This window comes from Rhodnius prolixus, unplaced genomic scaffold (genome assembly GCF_049639745.1).
Source record: "Rhodnius prolixus isolate KJV_2025 unplaced genomic scaffold, Rpr scaffold_3, whole genome shotgun sequence".
NCBI classification, from domain to species: Eukaryota; Metazoa; Arthropoda; class Insecta; order Hemiptera; family Reduviidae; genus Rhodnius; species Rhodnius prolixus.
Genome location: NW_027411603.1, coordinates 27,147,629 through 27,171,840, shown reverse-complemented (window position 1 = coordinate 27,171,840; position 24,212 = coordinate 27,147,629). Strand labels below are relative to the sequence as shown.

At 33.8% G+C, this 24,212-nt stretch overlaps 1 protein-coding gene and 1 long non-coding RNA gene across 15 annotated transcripts in view; one reads left to right on the top strand and one right to left on the bottom strand.

Moving 5' to 3' along the window:
• LOC141452641 (uncharacterized) overlaps nt 1–24,212 on the bottom strand; it is a 95,214-nt gene that overhangs the window by 50,586 nt on the left and 20,416 nt on the right. For all 9 annotated transcript variants that reach the window (XM_074124977.1, XM_074124979.1, XM_074124976.1 and 6 more), the window contains 5 exons: nt 13,408–13,593; nt 9,505–9,620; nt 6,090–6,317; nt 4,649–4,987; nt 2,212–2,343 (listed from right to left, as the gene is read on the bottom strand). In XM_074124977.1, coding sequence (XP_073981078.1) covers nt 2,212–2,343; nt 4,649–4,987; nt 6,090–6,317; nt 9,505–9,620; nt 13,408–13,593 — 1,001 coding nt within the window. The remainder of the gene's footprint in view (nt 1–2,211; nt 2,344–4,648; nt 4,988–6,089; nt 6,318–9,504; nt 9,621–13,407; nt 13,594–24,212) is intronic.
• On the top strand, nt 4,300–23,044 carry LOC141452663 (uncharacterized). Of its 6 annotated transcripts, none has more exons than XR_012457522.1 (5): nt 4,300–4,519; nt 4,659–5,007; nt 5,169–5,382; nt 20,659–20,782; nt 21,637–23,044. It is a non-coding gene; the product is annotated as an uncharacterized lncRNA (long non-coding RNA). The 6 variants fall into 6 exon arrangements; XR_012457523.1 differs by having other exon boundaries at nt 22,510–22,524; XR_012457521.1 differs by lacking the exon at nt 21,637–23,044 and having other exon boundaries at nt 4,303–4,519; nt 20,659–21,299.

Genomic DNA, 24,212 nt, shown 5'->3' with positions numbered 1-24,212 from the left:
GATGCAGATGACCGCAAAAAGTCGATCTGCCAAAAAATAACAAAATTTTTGCAATCTTTGAAATGGGTAATGACCCAATATTTTTGTGCTACTAGCGGTAGTTTAATTTAGCCAACCCCACTGTAAAGTGAGATATTACAAGCAGCTACCATTTTCATTTATTCTGGCAGAGTCGTTTGGCACGGCTCCAAGATAAATTACTTTCACGCCACGAACGCAATTATAATGACCTGTTATGTCAATCTTCCTCTTGGCCGGGTTACCGAAAACTCTCTCAATATACCAACGCCCAACCATTCGCTAAATATGGCCGAACCATCTTCAATCATTAGTCATCTTTAATCATTGGCTGGAGGGATATTAATTCTAGCCCAACTCTTATTACAGGGTTCCTCAGAGCCTTTCCAACTAACTTGCTCAAATAGTTTTATTTTTCAAAGCGCCACGGTAGCCGAGCGTTTAGAGGCGAGACCTGTAAAGCTAATATGTATTGTGGTTCTGGGTTCGATTCCCGGTCTTAGGCCTTGGATTTTATTTAATGTTTAATAAAAGAAATTTACAGCAAAGTACGTTTGCTAGTCGCCTCCGTCCACGACACCTAATTGGTTGCTGGACGTAAAGCCCACCTGAAAAAATGGGTAATTACTTTACTTTACTTTTGTTTTATTTCCATGGTCTAAAAATGATTTGTCCATTTCTGAATCACGATCTACATTCACGTATTCATCGTTAAGGTTGATGCACCTTACCATATTTTTAAGGAGCCAGTAACCTACCGAAATAAGGCACTGCCAATTAAAGGCTTTCCGTTGTAAAGTCTGGGCCGCAGCATTCACTAGATGTGGTGATAGTCGTTCTGCAGACAATGTAATGGTAATGGCCTAGGAGTAACAGAATTCAAAAGACTACTAAAGGTTTGCTTCGCAAAGACAATAATTAAAGTCAGAGACAGTTGTTAAAGTACCAAGAATTGACTGAGAAGACTGTTTCTTGCGCGGCCAGTTCTACGAGAATATATATACAGGGTGTACGCGGAGGAGAGGTCGGAACTTCGAGAGGTGATTCAGCAGCTCCAATGGAACAAAAATATTCTATTCTCAATGGCCCGATTCTCAATAGTGTCCAACACATTTGCATTTTCAACTTTTTCGTCGATATTCGCGTTTTCCGCCATAAAAACTGTCGGTAACTTTTCTATCCTTTATCCTGCAACATATCTGCATATTCCAAACGAAAGAGCATTAAATGCCCTATAGATCTGCTTAACCCAGAGCCTCAAAACGTTTCTTATAAACAATGAAAATTTTACTTAAATGTCTAAAAAAAATGTCTTTTACTTAAATGTCTTTGGGTCACAAAGGGAAATACTTGATATGATTATTTTGAAATATAAATTAGCTTATATAAAAGGAAATTTAACCTTATTTCTTAAGCTTATTGTAATTACTTTAGCTTCAGTAGTGTGAGAAATATAGACAACTGTTTGCTAAAAAGTTGTAATACCTTGAGAAAACATAAAATTAAAAATATCTACAAAACGGAGCAAAATCGAGCCATAGTTTATATAGATTTTTTTTGTTGCAAATGATGCCCAGAATCGCCTCCCAAAGTAACGGTAGTCTTATGCTGAACACCCTTTACATACATAGTGTTCTCTCGATACAGACGTTTTCTATCCACGGACATTGAGCTGTAAGTAGCTCTCAGTTAATAAAATGTTGTTTCAGCATGATTGGCCAAACATTCAATATTACATGGAAAAATAGAGAATAAAAACTAACTGATATTTCTGTACTAGCCCAAGGCTAGACATTCGAGCTTTTAGAGAACTAAAAATCTCTCACGAATAATAAAATACAGATCATTGCTTATGATCTTACATGCCTCTGTAAGCTCTAACTAGTAAAGAATTTGAGTTCAAAGTTGAAAAACAAAAGGCAAAACTATTAACACGCTAGGATATTGATTAAACAGAATAACTTATTCAATTAATTCCTTAATTTTAAATTAAATTAATAATTAACTAGTTGAATATTTACTGGTACAGTGGACACTGCTTCTGTTTGAAATAATTAGTTCCACTGTGAGTAAAAATAAATCACCTACAAGACTGATATGCTATATTATTAACTGAACAAACTTTATTGCTTTTGAAAAGTACAATTATACCAAATTTACGAATTAAACTGAAAAGTAAAAAAAAGTACTCACATTGGGGATGGTGTTCCATAGCCACCGCGTCGGGAATCTGGAAGACGACATCGGGGCAAAATCTGGAATGGGGAGAAGGTAGCAGGTGGTGGAGGAGTAGGAAGAGGTAATTCTGTCGACGGTATTCCCAGCCTGAAAACATCGCAATATATTACAAATTCACATTAATTATAATTTGCAAAAAGGCTAAAATGAAAAAAGGTCTAGTTGGAATTTGATTATTTGGAATTTTGCAAAATAAAAGTTACAAAATTGAGTGGATTGAAATGAAAATATGGATTTTAACCAGTCTAGTACAATAAAAGCTTTGTTAGGCGCCACGGTAGCCGAGCGGTTAAGAGGCGAGACCTGCAAAGCTAATATGCATTGTGGTACTGGGTTCGATTCCCGGTCTAGGCCTTGGATTTTATTTAATGATTAAATGAGAAATAGTAAAGTACGTTTGCTAGTCGCCTCCGTCCACGACACCTAGTAAATGGTAGTTGGACGTTAAAAGCCCGCCTAAAATAATAGGCGATTACTTTACTTTACTAAAAGCTTTGTTGCTCTTTCCGCTCCTTCACAAGAGAGTTAAATTAAAAACATGAGTTCAAAAGACCAATATACTAATAACATAGTATCTAGTTTTAGCTTTAGAAATTCGTATTTTTACTAAGGTCGACACGAGGTGATTCATTTTAAGTGTTTAATTGTAATCAACTTAATTAAAGGCTTCCAAATGATGTAAGTACTAATCGGAATAGTTTGTAAATATTTGCCCGCACACAAAAACATGTGTGATGAAACTCATTTGTAGCTGAGAAGTGTGCCCACAGATAAACAAAACAAATTTAATTTAAAAAAACATGTTCAAATTAATGAACTTTTCGCGTACCGCTTAATTCACTGCGAAGCCATTAGCGGTTTTGTGATCCAGACGAAATCAGATTTTCATGGGTGGATTTTTTTTTATTATTTTATTCCAATTTGGAAGCCATGATACATACTAAGTTTCCTGGGTTCATATCTTGTTAAATCCAACAGATAGGTGGCGCTCCTTTCTACGTCTTACTCTTCACATCGACCTAAACCTAAACTTATTAATCCCATTAATACAACTCACTCAGACATCACAATTTCCATACTGCTCTTTCCCTCCACTTGCTCTAATCCTTTCGTACAACCAGTCACTCGCCTGTATTGTCATTCTTGAAAATCACCACGCCGACTGAACACCTAGGGCCCTAAGACCTCTTTGCAGTCTGAAGATTATTATCATCAACAATACATCAATATAATTTATTCTCTAGAATGCTACCGCTAGGGTTTCTGTCCTCCTGCTCTTCATGAACCACTTATAATCATAATTACTCACTCTATACCCATCATATTTACTTGTTTTTATTTTTTTTAAGGCGAATAAAAATCTGACGTTAATGGCCCGGAGCTATTTTCAACATAGTCCATCACTGGACAGTGAGCTGTAAAAAGCTCCTACAAAGAGAAAATCTAAGAGCCAGCAGCTAGATTCGAACCCGTTGGAATCCAGTTTTCGCTAACCACATACCTAATGCCTTCCAACTTATTTATTTATTATATTATATATATTTTTGTACAAATTGTCGATTTCAAAATAAATTATGTAGGTAGTATATAGTTTAATAAATGCACCAGCAATTAAAAGGTATTAAATATGTCCTCTATGTTCGATAGATTCTTTTTGTTTTTGTTTAATACAAGTTAAAAAAAGAGTTCGTTGGAAACCATAAACAAAAGAAGATGTGTATGAAGTTTTTATACAAATTTCATTTATTTATTTCTGAGTTTGCGAACAATGTTTGTAAGAATGAATGAACCTTTACACAAGTAAACTATCTAGGCAGTTTACAGACTAAAGAGAATGTGAAAAAGAGATTTACTTCAATAGACATGTTCAAAAAAGAAAAGAAAATATTATTTGCTTGATTACTTCCCAACAACATCCACAAAGTTTTTAAGGAACCGCGGTTAAGTAACTTGAGAGGGGGAGCACTCATACTAAGATTTTAAAGTTATTTTTTAAGTAAAAATTATAATTATAACTAGGATGATTAAATTTACACATCTGTTTAAAATGTTTTTAAAAGTTATTCCGTACCTTGAAATTAAATTTTGTTTTTGAGTATAAAACAAAAAAAGTCTTAATAGTGTTTTGATGTAATCATTTTAGATTTATGAAAGTGAAAATATAATAAAAAGTAAAGAAAAATGAATTTTAAGGAATACTTAGAACAAATGCAAAATGCTATTGATTTCAATAGAAGAGAAATTACTAGACAAGATAAGAAAGGTAGGGCAATTCTCTCATCTTTTAAATATTTAAAAAGCTATTACTAACAAAACGTAAGACAAAAAACAATATAATAAGAATACAAATCTTTACCACAAAGATAATGATAAAAATCAAGGTATTACTTACGATGTTGAAGGTTCTATATCCGCATAGAGATCAAAGTCATCATCGTCCACACAGAGTTTAGCAGGTGGTTGAGGCGGTGGTTGGAGAGGTGGTACATCTAGTGGAGATGACACAGTACCTAGAGGAGGTGGAGCAACAGGGTGTGGTACTGGTATGGGAGGCGGTGGAAAGGAAATAAAATCTGGAGACAAAGATGAAGATCCACGAGCAACTTCTCTGGTATTGCTGTTGGGATTATTATTCCTTTCGTTAGTTCTGGTAGAATCCGGAACGGATTTGGACGGCATAGGCCCGGTTGAAGAAACCTGACCATGAAGTACCACTGTCACTTCACCAAGACTGAAGTCAAAAATATTTTGGTTAGTTATATTATACACATATATAAAAGTTCTGACTGCACATTTAAGTAGTAACAATAGAAACAAATGTCTGTAAATACAGCCATGGAAACAACATTTTTTAATATGACAACTTTTTCAATGTAAAAACTTAATTTAATAAGGTTTATTTTTCTTTTTAGATTTCAGATAAAACACCTTTATTTCTGTTAAATGCTAGTAAGAGATCCTTTCTAACCAAGGTACCTAAACGATAACTGAATTTATACAAGAAGATCATGGTGAGACAAAATCTAATCGATATTTTGAAAAAAAGAATTTCTTCTAAAAGCACTTTGGGGGGGGTACTAACAACAACAAAGTGAAGACACAATTTCTTTGATATTCTTGCTAAAGGTATAAAATAAAATTCTTTGCTCCAGACTAATAATATCGAATTGATAAACTTGATACTGTAGACTTATTAAAAATAATTTAGATAAATCAATTAGCTTCAAATGCTAACTTAGTCCAGTAATACAAGATTTATCCCATTGTTATGAATATTTGATTTATGTAACATCTAAATTTATAAATCAAATTTTACTTATTTTGTCGTTTGCAAGATTCAAAATTCGAATACACTTTATTCAGTGTACTGACTGATCTTTGAAAGTAGTAAAATACCATAATCTATCAGTTTTTCTTTCTTATTCTCTTCAGCACCCTATAATCCTAAGTCTTCCTATTATCCTTAATCCCTATAATCCTTCCTATTCATCCTAAGCTAAACAGAACTTATTCTCTGGTGATGAGCTAAGTTATGAAATTATAAGTTATCAATGTTACATACCTTTTTAAAGTAACAATTTACAGTTTTTTAAATATTTAATTTTAATGAAATATTCATTCGCAAGTATGTAAAAATCTAAAGCACACTTAAAATCAAAATATCAGGAGATCAGCTGTTTTCTACTATCAATGAATTTTGGCAAAGTTACTGATTTGTAACCCAGCCAAAAACTTCAGTTCAGATTAAAAAAAGAATTAATATCCTTCTCATTGGAATTTATTATAACTAAGTTTTATTAAACATTCTATTTAATTATAAAAACATAAGTTACCTGTTAGAATGAAAAGTTGATTTAGGATTATGCCATTTCTCTTGTTGGTCAAGAATTGTTGACAGAAGATCAACAGGCGTATGACAAAAATTAACCTTAGCTTTACGCCTTGATGTTGTGTTAATATTTCTTGCATTGACACGACGCTGTTGCAACACATTACCAGCACTACTCGAAACTGCTGTATCTGCATTTTCTTCGTGATCTAACTCATCCCCACCTTCAAAACTATCAAACGAAACAAAAAAAAAAATAGTTACAATGTAAAGCAGTAGAAAAATCGAACATAAAGTAACATTATTGCAGGTTATTTCAGAATAAATTGAAAACATTAAGTTTTTATATTAATTACCAGTTGAAAGAATATGTTTAAAAGAAATTGTTTCGCCGCCGAACCAAAATCGTATCGAGATTTTTTAATAAATGAGAAACATCTTATAGATACTCTCACATGACTTTTTAATGCAATTCTCATGAGTTACCATTAATTTTTTAAAATACTCTGAAGGCTTACTAAGTATCTTTCAATATTAAATAAAGTATAATTAAACACCTGCTCAAAATACACTTAATATATTTTTCAAACAAAAATACTTACGATTTAAAAACGTGTATTTTTTAAAAAAAGTTAATTTTTGATAAGTAGGGGAGAGTGATTTTGTAGACTTAATTTTACTTTCAATTTTTAGGTAACCGTGTTTTTGCAGATTTGTAAGAAGCCAAATAAAACACTTCATCTCTAATTAACCAGTGTGGTTCTTTAGTGTGTTCCATTGCTTTTGGGTTGGATGTTTAACTTTTTTCTTGCTTCTTTTTTTATCTGAAAGTGTTCATAATACAGTTCTTCAGTAGTTTTACTACAAGAAGGAGGTACAGCCAGGATTCGTGGCCTCCACTGCCTGTTCTCATTCAAGGAGAGGGTGGTCAAGTTCCATCCATTATTATGGTTTTGTACTTCAAATTTCACACTCAACAACACAACTCAAGACATCCAAGTTACAGTTTTTTTTCTCGCAAACCGTTGCTTGGCTACTTGCTGCTCTTTGATAAGTAGTGACTTTTAAAAGACCTTTATATATGTTTCTCGGTACAGTTTATAGCTTAAGGCAATTATCGATTACTGACTACAAAAACTAGAAAACTTATTAAGAGCCTAAGTAACACTGCCATTTCAACTCCTACAACCAAAAGAAGATGAAAGAGACTGGGCGAAAAGTAAGCCTGTTTAAAGGCTACATCTGTCTAGAGAGCAGAGGTCTGTTTTGAGATTGAAAATAGTAGTAAGCACTGCTGAACAGACTGAAAATTGAAAATCACAGCCTGATAGGCTGAATTTTCCCTGGCTGTGTTTATTCTGCCTTCAGGAGACTTCTAATACCCATGCAGAATCTAAGCCTCCTTGGCTTAGAGATTCATTGCAAGGCGAAAACCATGTACTTCTTTATAGAAGGATCTTAATCACAAGTCAAATGCATCTAGACCAGGGGTCGGCAACCCGCGGCTCGCGAGCCGCAGGTGGCTCTTTTATCCAAATTGTGTGGCTTTTCAGCCTGCCCAAAATATATTTGTAAGACGGTTTTCAAAAACAGATTTTATTATTCTGTAAAGAATAATTAAATTACTAGTTATATTTCACCGTCGTTAACACTATGAAAAACTGTAACGTAAACACTCTAAAATGACGCTAAACCTTCCTAGACTATAACCTAACCTTCAGGCTGTGTGGCGTTGTAGGCAGCCCCTCTGATGGTACTTTTACATATTGTATATTTTAATTTTATAGAAACGAATGAAAATTTTGTTTATTAAAGGTATTTTTTCAAAAATAATTTTAAATGTTATAGGTTCGAAGTTGAATAGAATTATACAATATTAAAATAAAGTACATGGTTATTATAAATTGTAAGACTGACGCCCTTTCACTCGTTTAGTATTATTTATTGGTTTATTTACTATGCAACTTGTAAAAATAATATATAAAACATTTAAATGTTATTGAATATCATAAAATAATAATTTGTGAATACAAATGATCTTCGGAGTTTTTTACACGACCATCCTTGCGGCTCTTGGTAAGATTTATTAAAATTATTTAAGAAGAAATGTCTCTCTACTTAAAATAGGTTGCCGACCCCTGATCTAGACCAATTATTCTGTCATTTAAGAAGTGATGTTTTTAGAGAGCGATTCCGTGAACGATCACCAATATGCTTTGAGGCCGAACGGAAATTTGTGGAACTCGTACTTAACATGACTTGATGCACCAGAAATCCATTGGAAGATAAAGAAATTTGCGGGTAGTCGCATTCCTTGACATAAGAGGTCCTTTTAAAATGATACTGCTGTCTCTTTGGAATAAATATAGGCAAAAGAACTCCTACTATTTGCTCGTGAGAAAAAAGCATTTGTTGCAAAAGAAGAATTTAGCAAAACCATATTTCGACAGAGATTAGGATAGGCAGAGGATGTCCACATTTATATTATCTTCATTATTATCAATGATTCTAGCCTAACTATTTCCTAACCGCAGAAGCAATGAAAATATTAATGTTTTGCTAGCTAATGAAATTTGAGGAAGGTGCTAGAGAAAGTGTTGAACGGATAAAGGACACGGAGCATTAAATCCCCACAGTGAGGTTAGCCAAGCATAATTCTGAAATCAAAATTTTTTTAAAAGAATGTCAGTTAATTAATTGTAATTATTGCAGTAAGAGAGGGTTGTGTAAGGGTTTACGCCTGATTTTTAACAAATCTTTCCTAATTCTGACAGTGATTCTTCGATAATTATTTTCTTATGTATTAGTAAAATGTGCTCTACAAGCTATAATTATTTTTAAAAAAATATAAATGATAACAGCAAAAAATTCTAAAAAAGCAATTGAATGTTTTCTTAATGACAAAAGAATCTGTGGAATAATTTTATAATTTAGAAGTATCTGTATCTAGAAGGATCCTTGAATTTGCAGTTATCTTTCAATTTTTCAAAAAGAAAAAGTTATTAATAATCTACCATACTATAATCATTACACTTGACGATGGAGGAGTCTCTTTACTCACAATTAACAACGAAGTTATGAATTATAGATTTTGCCGGCTAAACAGGAATAAAACGACATTGATATTTCATTACCAAGCTTAATAAAAAACTCAATCAACAAATTGTGCGAATCTTCAAAAAACAAAAAACACTGAAAACCTACAATCAATACCGGAAAAGCTTACAAGAAAATTGAGAGCGTAATTACCAAAAGCGTTACTTTAGAGACGAAGATTTATGAATAGTTAGTAAAAAAATCTCAAAATAGCTTTGTTATTCATATATATTGATTTTAAACAGTTGAATTCAAAATGTTCCAACTTTCATCCCCAGGACCACAAAAAAAAATTTATAATTAGAAAAATTAAAGATACTGACCCAGAAAAGTATTCCAGTTGAGGTCTAGATCCGTAAATATCCAGAGGTTTAGGGTAATAGTCCTCATAATTGCGGGCATTTTCTCTGACAGATATTCCAACACTTCCATTCGCTTGCTACAAAAATACGTGCAAACAGTGTTACAATAATGCAGAAGCTATGCGTTTTTTCGCAACGTTTATAATATATGTAAAAAAAATATATGCAGAGAAATCTACTCAGATTCTTGTTATTGAAATTATCTTAGAAGTAACTGAATCCTTGTAAACATCCTTAGGACTTTACTTCCGCTGACATCTATTATGAGGTAATAATATTTCTTTCGTGTGGCTTATCAAATCTGAGTTTTTACAAGTAAATCGCGTTTTGAGACCTTCAAGGCAAGGGTAGCAATTAGAAGTTACCTTCTATTTAAAAAAAGAAGTTAAATTTGATTTTTCTATTTATTTAAAGTTTTTATTACGTAGCAATAAAATGGTTAAGACCATCTAATGAGGATGGGCGGAGATCGATGGCCAAAAATAGTTTACAACTACCTTTAAAAGGAAGTCGCAAAGGATGCAGGCCTTCAGTCTTATACTTTTTTTTTTGTAATTTATTTCGTAATTTACAATCTGTATAAATATATACAATAAGTAAATAGGAGGTAAAGATGTGCGGGAAGAGCAGGAGGAGAGAAACTACCCAGTGGTAACACTCTCTAGATGAGATAGGGGAATGTGAAGAGGAGAATATGAGGAGGGAGGAGAGATAGGAGAGTAATGGCGTTTAGTTCTTCAGACTGTAAGGAAGTCGCAGGGCCACTGGCGACAGTTTTATACTTATTAACAATTATAATTTATTTTAAATACGTAAGGTTTTATGTCTTCCACCTTAACTGTTCAGGTACTGAATCTGACTGTTTAGGTCTTGAGACGCAGTACCTGAACATAGAACAGAAGACATGCGGACCCACCTTTAATGTTAAAAATTGTAATTATAATAATTAACAAATTATAAATTTATTAGAAAATTTTGTATCAAAAAACCTTTAGTAAGTCAAAAAAAAAAATTCACAACTTTTGAAAAAAATGTTTAGGTTTTTACGACTCCTGCTTTGAGAAATTTAAAATGAAAGGAAACATGCTTCATTAAAACGGGACTAATAATCCTTGTTCAATTAAAAAAAACACAAGGTAGTTAGTAAATACCACGAAGAGGTAGATAGGAGGGAGTATTTTTGAGAGTTTCCCTAAATTTGGACCGATTTGGGTGGTCGTTGAACTTTCGGACTAATGGTGACTGTTCCAAAAGTCAACCTTTCACCCACGGAGCTTACGGAGATCTTTGGCAGGAGAGATGAATACTTACTCATCTACAACCCTTATACAACTGTCCTGCTGGACAGTTTTAATCCCACTAGATTTTACGGGGAAAAGGCCTTACAGAAGAAATATAACCCGAGAAAAATTCAGAGCAATCACTTAAAAAGTAAAAGAGAATCGTGGATATCTTAGGAAGCTGCATCACATGCACTAGCTGGAGAGATCCTGAAAAAAGGATCTTAATCACAAGTCAAATGCGTCTAGACCAATTATTCTGTCCTATAAGAAGTGATGTTCTTAAAGAGCATTCTGTGAACGATCACCAATATGCTTTCAGGCCGAACGGAAATTTATGGACCTCGCACTTAACATGATTTGATGCACCAGAAATCCATTGGAAGATAAAGAAATTTGCGGTAGTCGCATTCCTTGACATAAGAGAAACGAGAACAACCGAGTACAAACGTGACTGTGATTAGGCGCTCTACGACAGAACAGTTTGTTATACTAATTGGGCAGGGCGCATTCCGCCACTTTAGTTACCAATAATGAAGAAATTTCAACAGATGGCAGCAAAAAAAAAACTTCAATTGAGCATTTGTGAACTTTTAGGCGCTGTTTAATTAAGATATTCCCCTATAATTATTACAGTCCAAATGATCCGCCTTCTTAAATATTGGTCAACGTCAGATCAGCTATTCTCCTTGGCGTATGATCTTAGAAAAAAGTAGGGCATTTAATATCACCACCCAGCATATCTTTGCCGATTATAAATCGGCCTTCACTATCGTTTTGCGGAAGGCTTTACGAGGCCTTATTAGAGATGTCTATACCTCCAAAACTTGTCCGACTGATTCGGATGACTATGAAAGTCTCTAACTGTGCTGTTCGAATACAAGGTATCCTCTCCAAAGACTTTGAATGTGGGAGAGGATTAAGACAGGGGGACGCACTGTCGTGCTTATTGTTCAATATGGCGCTAGAAAAGGCTCCGCGAGATTCTGGAACCCAATTGAAAGGAACGATCATCGATAAAACCATTCAGATCCTGGCCTATGCAGATGGGAGATCTTTCGAGGGGGCATAAGATAAGGAAGCATTCTTATGTTTAGATGAAACTGCAAAGAAATTAGGCCTAGTTGTCAACCAAACCAAGGCAAAGTATATGCGGACTGGTGGCACCGAATAACGGTGGATTCCTATAAATTCGAGAGGGTTGACCACTTTAAGTACCTCGGATCCGTGGTTACCCAAGGGAATGAAATATCAGCAGAGGTTAAAAGTAGAACATTAAGAGCGAATCGATGCTACTTTGGACTCGCCAAGCAGATGAAAAGCAAGCTGATATCTAGGGAGACTAAAATCATCCTCTACAAGATACTATTTCGCCCACTTATGGTTCGGAAACGTGGGCTTTTTCTAAAACGGATGAAAAAGACCTCCTGATTTTTGAGAGAAAGATTTTAAGAAGAATATTTGGACCAGTTCGGAATGGCCCGACTTGGCGAAAACGCACTAACACGGAAATCTACTCTCTGTTTTAATAAACGGACATCAGTAAAGTGATAAGGATAGGCAGACTAAGATAGGCGGGACATGTGGCTAGAATGTGTGATGATGACGTGCCGAAGAGGCTTATGCAAATGGTACTACACAGCGGTAGGAAGAGAGGCAGGCCAAAGCTACGTTGGCTGGACGGAGTGAAGGAAGATGCCCTGGCGTTGCTGGGCGTACGTGACTGGAAAGTGGCTCTCCAAAATAGGGAAAACTGGCGGAAGCATTTGACGGGGGCCAAGGTTCGCTAGACGGACTGTCGCGCCAAATAAGAAAAAGAAGAAGGACTGACTTTTTCGATGGAAAGTTTAGACTGTACACTTAATGATTTAAAAAAACAGGCAGAAATTATGGCAATTCTAAGGATTTTAGGTTTTAATGAACAAAAGAATTCCTTGAAAAGAATTTTGAATCATTGAACTGGTAGTGCTCTATCAATGTATTAAATAAAAGAAAGTTTTGTCCATTGGCAGAAGAGATAAGAAAACACTAATAAAGATGATATAAAAAAGAGACAGTCCTACCACAATCCAGTTAGCTAAAAGCACTTTTGGATATCGTAGGGAATGCAAGAGCTGATCAACTGGTAGCAAATGAAGAGACACTGGGCCTAGATTAAAACTATTCATAATTAATCATACATTGAAGATAATAGCAAGACGGAAAATAAGACAGAAATGCGAAAATGGGGACTAGGATAGACTGTCGCCATTAGACTCATCGCTATAATATGCTAAAAAAATCCTGAGAACTAAATCTTTATGCAATCAGCTGTATGCATGCAACACACACTTCTTGCAGAGCACTACGACCATTATCAAATCAAAAGTACGTACAGCAATGTTTTAAAAATTTTAAATAAAATAAGGAGGGTAATGTAAAGGCATAGAACACCTATTTTCCAAAACAGAGCATAATTTACATTTTTAAAGTCTGTAATCTTGTTTTTGCTTTAATCTGTAAAATCTTGATATACGAAGAACTTTTGATGTGCTACAATAAATTTGTACCAACTTCAAAATAAAATAAATGCACTAAAACTTACCCTTCTTCTCTGTCTGCGATTATTTCTTTTCCTTTTTCTTCTAATATTTGTAGCAACTTTCACTGTTATTGTAGTACCTTCTACGGTCACCATTTCCACCTTGTATCTTCCAGCTGTTGTTCTCCTACGGGATGTTGTGTTGCGCCGACGCTGCCTTTGTGTACCCGAATGAGACGATGTTGATGGCTGTGTAAAAACGACAATAAATTAAAAGCGAACAGATTCTTTATATTTAAGGCAACATAATGGGTATATTGTTATAAATAAACATCTAAAAATTAAAAGTAAAAATCATAATTAACATCTTTGGGCATTATTAAGGGATCCAATATAAAGATAGCTTTTTTACTTCACGAATATTAGAGAAAGAAATGTGACAATCACCCCTACTAATAACGTAATTTATTGCCAATAAAGATTTAACTTTAGAGAAAATTTATCTGATACTGCAAAAAAGCAATAATATTTACAAATTAATTTTCTAAAATAACACTGTTTTTATGTACCATCTCAAGATATTATTTATACAGTCTTTATTTATTAAAATAAAAATAAAAATAAAATACATCCCTGGGTGTACAAAATAATTATAAAGACATCTGCCATGACCATCTCAAGATATATCAACACTTCTTTCGCTGCTGACGAGATGCCTAACAATGTTATTTGATCATTTACAAGTGAATTCTTTGCCCTATTGCACTTTTTTAATCAAGACTTGAAAGTAAAATAAATGTTGTGTAGAGTAGATGGATGTTTGTCTTATAGTACGCATTCTTCCATTATGTTCCTCACAAAAAAGTTCACACTCGTTTCCTCTCCAATTTAGTCACTCCACCTGCAGACCAGGAATGAGCTTATAAGCCATCGAACATGTAAAACGTACATCCTCGTGATTTTACATCGGGTTTATACAAATGCAGTTTATACATAGAAAATTCAAAATTTTAGACTGATGAAACCTCGTATCTATAATACCTCATCTGCTCCATCTTAGATCACACCATTCTGGTGTCCTTAACCCTTCTTGAAAACTGGTAACACCTAGGATATCCTTCCAACTTCAGGTACCTGCCTTCAGAGCCAGCAATCGTTTCGAAATGTTAGTAGTGTGCTGAATCTTGCTTAAAAAGTACACACCATTGTCGTCCCACCTAGGGATTTACAGTCATCCCCTCGCTACATTTGGGTTCATTTATCGCGGCCTCAGTACATTGCGGATTGTTCAAAAATTCAAAATTGAGGAATTATGGTGGGAAAGTTGCCCGCACGCCAGCAGTAGGCAGGGAGTGCCCACACTATTCAAAATCTAAATAAAAGAGTTCTAAAAACATATTTACAGTATGTACACTTTAGTTACATCTACGTATGTTATACACACACGTATCATATTAATATCATTTATACATTATTTTATGTATGTTATTTATTCTATTAATATTTTATTTACACGTTTGAAACTATTCTTTAATGTTCTAATGATAACATACGCACTTATATGGTTTCATATACACTTATTGATATTATACATACACTAAAAATGTACGTGTGTTAAAAATGAGAGGGTGACACTACTTCGCGGTTTTTCACTTATCGTGGCCAGTTCTGGTCCCTATTAACCGCGATAACTGAGGGATGACTGTATTTATTTTTATGACTAGAGAAGTTTCTTCTAGTTCCACCATGTTTTAATAGTATTCAATTGGCAGCACTGGTTTATCCTTTCTTCTTATATGAATTCCTTCTTAAAGAAATTAGGAAATGTTCGCCCATAATTACTTTAAATATTCTTTCCGCCCCACTACACTATTCAGCGGAATGTTACAAATGAGAACCCTTTTCTTGAGGTTCTAATTTGATTCTCGAATTTCTCGATTAACAACTGAGCCACAGGTATATTTATTCCCCTTAAATTTTTCCCCTCTCTTTTAATTATGGCACAGATTCTCATATAACATGATCTTGTCTTCGTTGTTTTACATTGAATGATCAAAGCTAATATTGTTTCCTTTTCGCTCATTAATTCTATTATCTTTTCATGTCGAATTCTTAAATTTCAAATCCGCTGGTCATCGCTTTCGAGGCTGCGATGCTAATCATCTGCTTGATATGATACCATCCACTCTCTCAATCTCTTTCGATTGTCGTTGACACAGTTGCCAGAGTGCCTTGAATAATAAAATAATCTCTCTTCTTGCTTAAGTTGAGCAAAATTCCTCTTAATCAAGATCACATCAATGATTAAAAAGGACATAAATAAGAGATTGATTGACAGCACCTCAATATTCCCAAAATCATCAATTTAATAATGGTCGAAAACCAATACTATCATTAACATGAAAGTAAGAGATTACAGAACTACAACCTTTGGCGGCGCAAGTATACTTATTAGTATTAGTAATGCTCAAGTTGTTGAAGGAAATAAATTGAACCAACTTTGTTCTGCTTGTATTGATGTTCTCTTCATGAAGTCCGACTGTGGCATAAATTAGATGATTATTATTCCTCGACTACGGTTAATTAATTAAACAATGAATGAGTAAAGTCTCGTTTCACTCAACAGCTTCCTTCCTTTTTTTGGTCCACATTTCTTAATTAAAGTTGTTATCTCCTATCTCATTGAAATTAACCTTTCACTAATCAAATTGCAGTTTTGAATTTTGGATAGATCGTTTTAGTAAACAAGAATAGCTATTCCTTATGTACACTTATTTGTTGGACAACCCTGTAGTAAAACAATTAATAACAATTCTCTAAATCTATCAATCAACTATTCTGTGAATTCTGACCTTCTGGTCATCCACTATCAACCAGTTGTACAAGGGTTGATCGACAAAAAACTGCACGAAAAAGCATAACGTTGAAAAACATCCAACTTTGACAATTTTAATATTAGTAATAGTCGTACAAAAGAACTAAATAAATAAGTCGAGTGATCTAGAATTAATTATGTCGGTTCTAGGATTTTTTTTTCTTCAGTTCACTAAGTTCTCTGCAACGAGCGAAACTGAAAAAGTTCCGGGCGTCAATATTCTCAGATGTTGACGGGCCTTAAGTTTAAAATAAAATGTTAAGAAGGGTTTACACTAGCCAGGTGATATCGAATTACAACTCATTTAGCATGATAAATCCTCAATGGAAGAATCTCCCTCTTTAAGAAATATCAAGGTATGACATTATGGATATAATATACAGAGTAACTAGCTTAAGACCCTTTGCCAAACAGTTTTGCCAGAAGAGTAGATAGATTAGTTTACATCGGAAATGTTGCAGTACCCGATTCTTCTAATCTGGTAATAGTGCAACCGCGAAGCGCTGAAAGTCGGCGAACTCATCGAGGGAATAGCCATTCTTTGGGGACAAGATGAAAGAATGAAGAATGGTATCAATGCCAATATAGATGCCCGCGCTTGGATTAGTTCCACACTCACTCGAAGATTCGGGCGAGCTAGGGTTGGCTCATAATGGTTTCCCCATCCCTCGATTATTACTCTTGAATTAGATCAAGTCTGATGCATTCATTAGTTTCGGGAGTGGTAAAATTGGAGGATGAAAAAATATGTAATAATAATAGAAAATGAAAAGAAGGATAAGCTAAAAGTGATAAGCATACTGAACTTTTTGCGGAGCAGTAATATAAAGAGAAGAACAGAAAAGCCTTATATAGTAGGTATAGTGGAGAGCATGTTTCTGTACGAAGCGGAAACTTGGACAGTATCCAAAACCAATGGGAGGAAACTCCTTGCTGCAGTGATGGATTTTTGGAGGAGGTCGGCAGGGATTTCTAGACTGGAAAGGAGAAGGAACAAAGAAGTAAGGGAGATAATGGTGGTGAGGGGTAACGTGTTAATGCGTACAGAGGAGAGGAGAATTGTTTTGACATGTGATGAGGATAGAGAGGGAACAGATAGCGAGGAGAATGTTGGAATGGCAGGGGGAGAGTAGAAGGTAAGAGGGAGACCCAAGCTAACATGGAGGGAGTTGTTAAACGAAAGCCTACAAGGAAATGGTTTGCTAGGGGAGGATGCAAGGGGCAGAGAGAGATGGAAGGAATATCTCAGAGAAAAACTCGATTGAGGAAAATCACAGCTTTGAGGAAACTCATTAAAAATAATAATAACAATAATAATAATAATAATAGGGAGCTAATGACCAAAGCAGTCGATGCGCCAAAAAAATAAAATAATAATAATTAGATGATTTTTGGTGAATATCGAGGTGCGGTCTTAAATAAAAACAACTTTTTTTGCTTTATACCAACGTTTCGGTAATTTTTACTACCTTCTTCAGGGTCTGTACAAAAGGAATATTACACTAATATAGATAAAATTGAAAACCAAAAAACTAAAAAATAAATAAATAAAAATTATTGCTAAAACATAAAATTAAATAGATAGATAAATATAATAAATATAATTTGGAAATAATTACATTATAAAACAAAAAAAGTTTGTGAAGTTTAATGTAGAGCTACGAGTATTACTACATTAAACTTCACATTTTTTTTTTTTTATATAATGTAAGTCTTTCCAAATTATATTTATTATATTTATCTATCTATTTAATTTTATGTTTTAGCAATAATTTTTATTTATTTATTTTTTATTTTTTTGGTTTTCAATTTTATCTATATTAGTGTAATATTCCTTTTGTACAGACCCTGAAGGAGGTAGTAAAAATTACCGAAACGTTGGTATAAAGCAAAAAAGTTGTTTTTATTTAAGACCGCATTTCGATATTTCCCAAAAATCATCTATCAACAACGGTCGAAAAAACCAAAACCATCATTGAAATAATAATTAGGTAATAATATAATCTAAATATAGATCTTCATTAGTAATTCCTCTAGAATTTCATACATTATTCATTTTTCTCGACGTGGTCAAATCCATTAAAATTAGACTTTTTTTTATGTCAGGGAATTCTAAATATTTTCCATGACCCTACAGCAGGGTACCAACATATTAAAAGCTAAGTCCGGGGGGGTGGGTGTAAAGAGTTATACGAAGACGAAAGACGTTATCACATGCAACTTGCCGTGCATACTATAAACTAACACGAATTATGGCCGTCTTTAGTACAAGAAAACATGTTTCAAGAAATCGGTACCAGTAGTCAAATGAATGAATAAGCTGATCTCTTCGGTTCATCAGAAATGCTCTGGCGTGGTTGTAACGGTGCCCGAAGGCATATCCAATGACCGGTTGAGCAGCTTTGCGTCACATTCTGGATATCGTTACACGGCAAGCATCAATTATGTCTTTCTTTGAGTAGCTTGTTCTTTGCCATTTGAAAAGTTGGTCCATGGTTATAGTCACATTAATGCCTTAAAGCTTTGTGTAGATTATTTACGACATTATAATAAATAATAATTACTATTATTATGAGAAAAAATGTTAATAAACATATATTCTGTAAAGCACCTACCTCGCCCTTAGACCCCGAGAATTGATATATGTACCAACTAAAAAAAGCCGAGGAAAAAAAATAAATAAACAATAAGGGAAGGAATTTAGCTCGATGGAAAGCGTGGACTGAATGCCCACGAGGAGATCTCAGTTTTGAATTCAGAGATTTTCTCTTTCTAGGAACTTCTTACAGCTCACTGTCTGGTGAAAAGAAATGCTGTCTGTAAAAAAGAGAATAATCTGAGACCAACAATGCATAGAAAAAAAACTATGAGCGTCAATGATCTCAGACGTTTATGCGTCTTAAATTAAAAATTTATATTTAAATTGGAAAATAGTGAACCTAAGACGCTGACTAAAGGCTGCTCTGAAATCTTACTTTCTTTACTAAGTCATGTGTCTCCCTTTTTTCCAAACTAACCGCGGATTAGTCTGGAACTTCATCTAGAGAAACCCTACAGAATAAAAATTGTGCCCCAAAGGTGATAGTCGATGATTCATTGAACTAAGTAGTTCCATCTTGGAATAAATGTAAAAATCATAAATTAACGGCTCAGTGCCCTAAAGTTACAATAAATTGCACAAAGGCGCTTGCTTGGGCTAACATGTTCTATTAATAGCACAGAACTCGGTCCTTATAACATCCCTAGAATTGTAAGAGAAAATTAATGAAGGAATCATCTCCATAGCTTGCTAAAATACGACATATTGCAGCAAAGCAGTCACATTTACATTTATTCCTATTCTATTGATGCATTAATAATAATAATGAAAAAAAAGAATAAATAAATAATTATAAAAATATAATGATTAAATTGCAATTACAAAAAAAGGTGAATAATAACAGGAATTAAAAAATTATAATAAAATATGAAGATGAATTTCTGTTAATCATTTAATGAAGATTCCATTTTTTTTTTTTTCCAACATCCTGTGAAAAACACTCAAGGACCTTCTAAAGTTGCGACAAAACTTTTAAACAACAAAATTTGTAAACGACAAAAAATATAGTCGTTTCAAAACTCAGAATTACGGCAACATACCCTAAATTCACATAACAATTTTTAATGGTAAAACCGAATAGTTCCCAGAAATCGCATTTTAGTCCAAATTCCTGCAATCCCAAACAAAAACTCTCCCCTACAATCAATTTTCACGTCTATCGTTTTGAACCAAACTGATAAGACCATACATATGTATTTGTTAAACTTGTTATAAAAGGTAGTTCTATTCGAGAAAACAGTGGAAAACAAATCAAACGAAAAGAAATCTAGAAGTGCAATTTTCTTCAGATTTGTAATTCTAGTAACTTCCAGTTAATCCTCGTTAAATAAGTGATAGGATGCATACAAATTGGCATATCAGAAGAAATCGTAACTAACTACCTTTTTCTTCAGAAATGCTCACTAAACCTTTTTACTCGTAAACCTACGTAAATAAAAATTCGAATAAAAATTGTTGATCTACGAGAAAACAATTTTAAGGAATATGAATTTTATAGAAAATCGTAGTTAAAAATTAAAAAAAAAATTTGACGCTTATTTCTAGAGAGGGATTTTTATCGTTTACTATGATCAGGTTCGGGAGGTAAACAAACGAAATATGTTTGAGATACCTGAGATTTTTTTAAAGTTGAGCAAGAGTTCATGTTATTTAAGCTAAAATCTTTTAAAAACATCCTTTTTTGTGAAATAACAATTTTAAAAATTTTTATAATTCAAAGTAAAAATAGGTCTTTGTTACAGTTGATGTATATACATATATTTCAATATATTTATTTATACATACTGATATATGATTGATGTTGATATATTTATGTATGTTTAACATTACTTAATTTCAGGTTACTTTTTGAGAGAAGAGGAGGAACTAAAAAGATACAAAACAATGGTACTCTCGCGAAGAGAAAGTAGAACCGAATTTTGGAATGTAACTATCCTGTTAGAAATGTCTAAAAGCCTTATCAAGTAAGTAACTTTGCTTAGAAAATTATGGAATTGAAATCGGAACTATACTAGCATTACTTAGGGCAATCGAACTAACAAATTGGGCACATCACGAATAACTAAAATAAAATAGTTTGAGCTCTATGAACTATTCCTGGAAGCTTTAGTCTAAGTAATCAAGCTTGTTGGACAAATACTTCATTCCTTCCCTCAAAATTAATCCTCAGCACCTCTCTGTAAACAACATTTCTAGTTTTTCTATGTGGCTGAAGCGTAACTACGCTATGAAGTGAACTGAATCTACAGCACGCCACGTACAAATGGCCAAGGGTGAAACTGTCACTTCTCAGTTCTATTCCTGCTACCCTTTAAACTCCATCTCTGTGCCTGATCAAAGGCTAAGAAGTAGCACACCTTAACAGGAAACGACAGCAGTTTTAATTGAAAGTCGTCTAATGGGTTAAAACGAATTAGGAGAATGAAGATGGCACCTCCGTGATTGACATCTTTAAAAAAAAAAAAATCGTGGGTACAGAAAGCTTACTTCCGTCACCTGAAGAAATAAGGTTAGGGTTAACTATTTCGTCATTATTTTTAACCCTAATCATGAAAATAGTGTAATTAAAAAAATACTATTTAAAGTTAACTACCCTTAAACAAAAATGAAAGTAAATAAATAAAAATGTAACTCAAAGAAGTGTACAGATTGATAAAATGGAATTAAAGGAGTCGTTCTTTTAGTGTTTTTTTCGCAAATAAGCGTTAAAGTTATTAAATCCGTAAGCATAAATTCAAAATGTAGTTGCTCTGCAGTGCTCGATAATATCGTTTACTTCATCTGTCGTATCATGCAAGTTTATTGTATCTTTCACAAGTTTCAGTCCTTCAAACATCACCATAAAGGAACCCTACTTAATACGTAATTGAAAAAATAAATAAAAAAAAGTAGTTCAGGGTCACATGGAAAGAAGCAGAAATATTTTATTTACGCACCGTGGTTTTATTTAAAGTTTTGCATCAAATTACCAAACAGTCATAACCTAGGCAACAGTATTAAGCCCTAAAACAATAAAAATGTCAGGTGTATTTCTTTCTTTTAATTTTTAATTAAATTAAATTAACTAAAATTAATTTTTGTTTAGCATTTGTTAAACACGGAATTTTTGAAAACTCATTCTTAGCGAGGACTTAAAAGCTTTCTGTAAAATCTCTATTCTGGTATCTATTATTCTTTCTACTCAGGATTGTGGCTTAGCCATTTCATAATCAAATATTAAAACACTTATGAGCCAAATTTCAGGTTTGTCGGTTTTGTGACTTTGAATAAACGGAAAGATAACTAAAACGTAAAAATAAAATACTTCTTAGATAGTTAACTGAAGAATTTGACAGTTATAAGCAATATTTTGTATAATAATTCCGATTTTCCTTTAACACAGCATGTCTCTGCATACATTCAGAATATTTATTTGCGACGGTTTCCTGAGGCAACTTTATTTATCCGGGGTTTTCAGGAGGAGTGAAATCAGATTCTTTTTAAAAGTGCCACTTTCAATAATGTAAGCTTTTAATATCTATGTATCATTTGATTATGAAATGGCTAAGCCACAGTTCTGAGTAGAAAAAGAAACCAGAAAAGCGATTGAACAGAAAGCTTTTTCACGTTTTCTGTAATTATCCCAACAGTTGCCTGAGGGATTTATTAAGACAAAATGGGTGTTAGGTCTATTAATTAATTTGGATTAAAGCTTTTACACAGAAAAACAGTGCGGTCTAAAGGAGCTAAAAGGACACCTTCCTTTGAACACTGCAGTGAACATTTGTGATATGAAATCAACCATCTTTTTAGAAATCTTTCAAATATTCGAGAAAATTCAATTTCCTAAATGAAGGTAATAGAAAGTTAAAAATATTTTTTCTGTAAGCATGGCTAGAAAAGTTTGCTTCACATGTTACATATAATAAATATATTCTACACAGTATTGAGCCAGGATTATCACTAATTAAATATGGTTGCACAATGTTTTCTATATGTTTTGTTGCTTTTACATTATCTGTTGCTTTTTTTTTATGAACTGGAATATTTTATTGCAAGATAAGTTGCTTATTCGTTATTTTTTCTCACTGTGAGTTGATAGTATTTTACAGCGGTGAATACGCCATCTGAATCTCAGATAGATGCCTAGAAATTAGCAGATAATTATTTATTTGAACGTACATTATTGTTGACTAATTAATTATATAACATATTTTGAATTGTGAACCAGCTATTTAACTTTGTTTAACATAATATTATTTAAATATGTTATATTTAATAAAAAGTTGATTTCAATAAAAATGCTGATTTTAATTTGCATGATTAAATTTATTTTAATTCCATATTTATTTTCTTAGGAAGCTTCTACGTGGGTGAATCAAATATTAACCGGACTCTTCTCATTGACGCTCCTTAACATAGGTTAAGTGAGTAACTTGACTTCATAATATACATATGTTGGGCGGGGATGTAAAGAGGAGCAGAGTAACTCGGTCCGGCTCGCCAGAGCAGTTTGGCTGTTTGTAGCACCATTTCTGAATAAGAAGTGCACATGTCTGTTGAACAACGCATTATTATTAAATTTTTGTCCCGGGAGGGCGTAAAACCTGCCGAAATTTTGCATCGACTAACTGCCCAGTTCGCTGAAAACACGTTTTCAAGGGACCCAAGTCTACGACTGGCACAAAAAATTTTCCGATGGCCGAGAGTCAGTGTAAAATGACACCCTTGCACGCTGACCTCGGACAAACACCAGTGACGCGAATATTCTTGCAATCCGTGAGATGATTAAAGGAGACCGCCGGCCTTACAATATGGGAAATTGCTACATACGTTGGAACATCGTATGGGAGTGCCTAATCAATCATTTCAGATGATTTGGGTTACCAAAAAGTGTCGACAAGGTGGGTTCCTCACCTCTTGACGAAGAGAAGAAAACAAACCGTCTTGCCGTCTGTGAAAGACTTTTGACACGATATCGAACTTAGGGGGATGCTTTCTTGAGGCACATTATCACCTGTGATGAGACGTGGGTGCATCATTACACCCCTGGGAGGTTATCACTTTGACGACGACGATGGTGTAGAAACGTTCTTGCGCAATTGGCTACTGACACAACCAGATTCATTCTTTGATGACGGAATTAAAAAAACGTCCGATTTGGTGGAAAAAATGTGTAAAAATAAAAGAGGAGATTATATAGAAAAATAAGGTGTATTCAAAATTTTATTTACTGTACCAATAAATGTTCTAAAGCAAAAGTCCGGTTCATATTTGATTCAGCCACGTATTGTATATTTTTGACTTGCAACATCTGGGGGCTTTTCGTACACTAGAAGCGACTAATGATCTTAATGAAAGAATTCACGCAATCATAAGAAACTATAGGTAACTAGCTAGGAAGACAGCTTGACC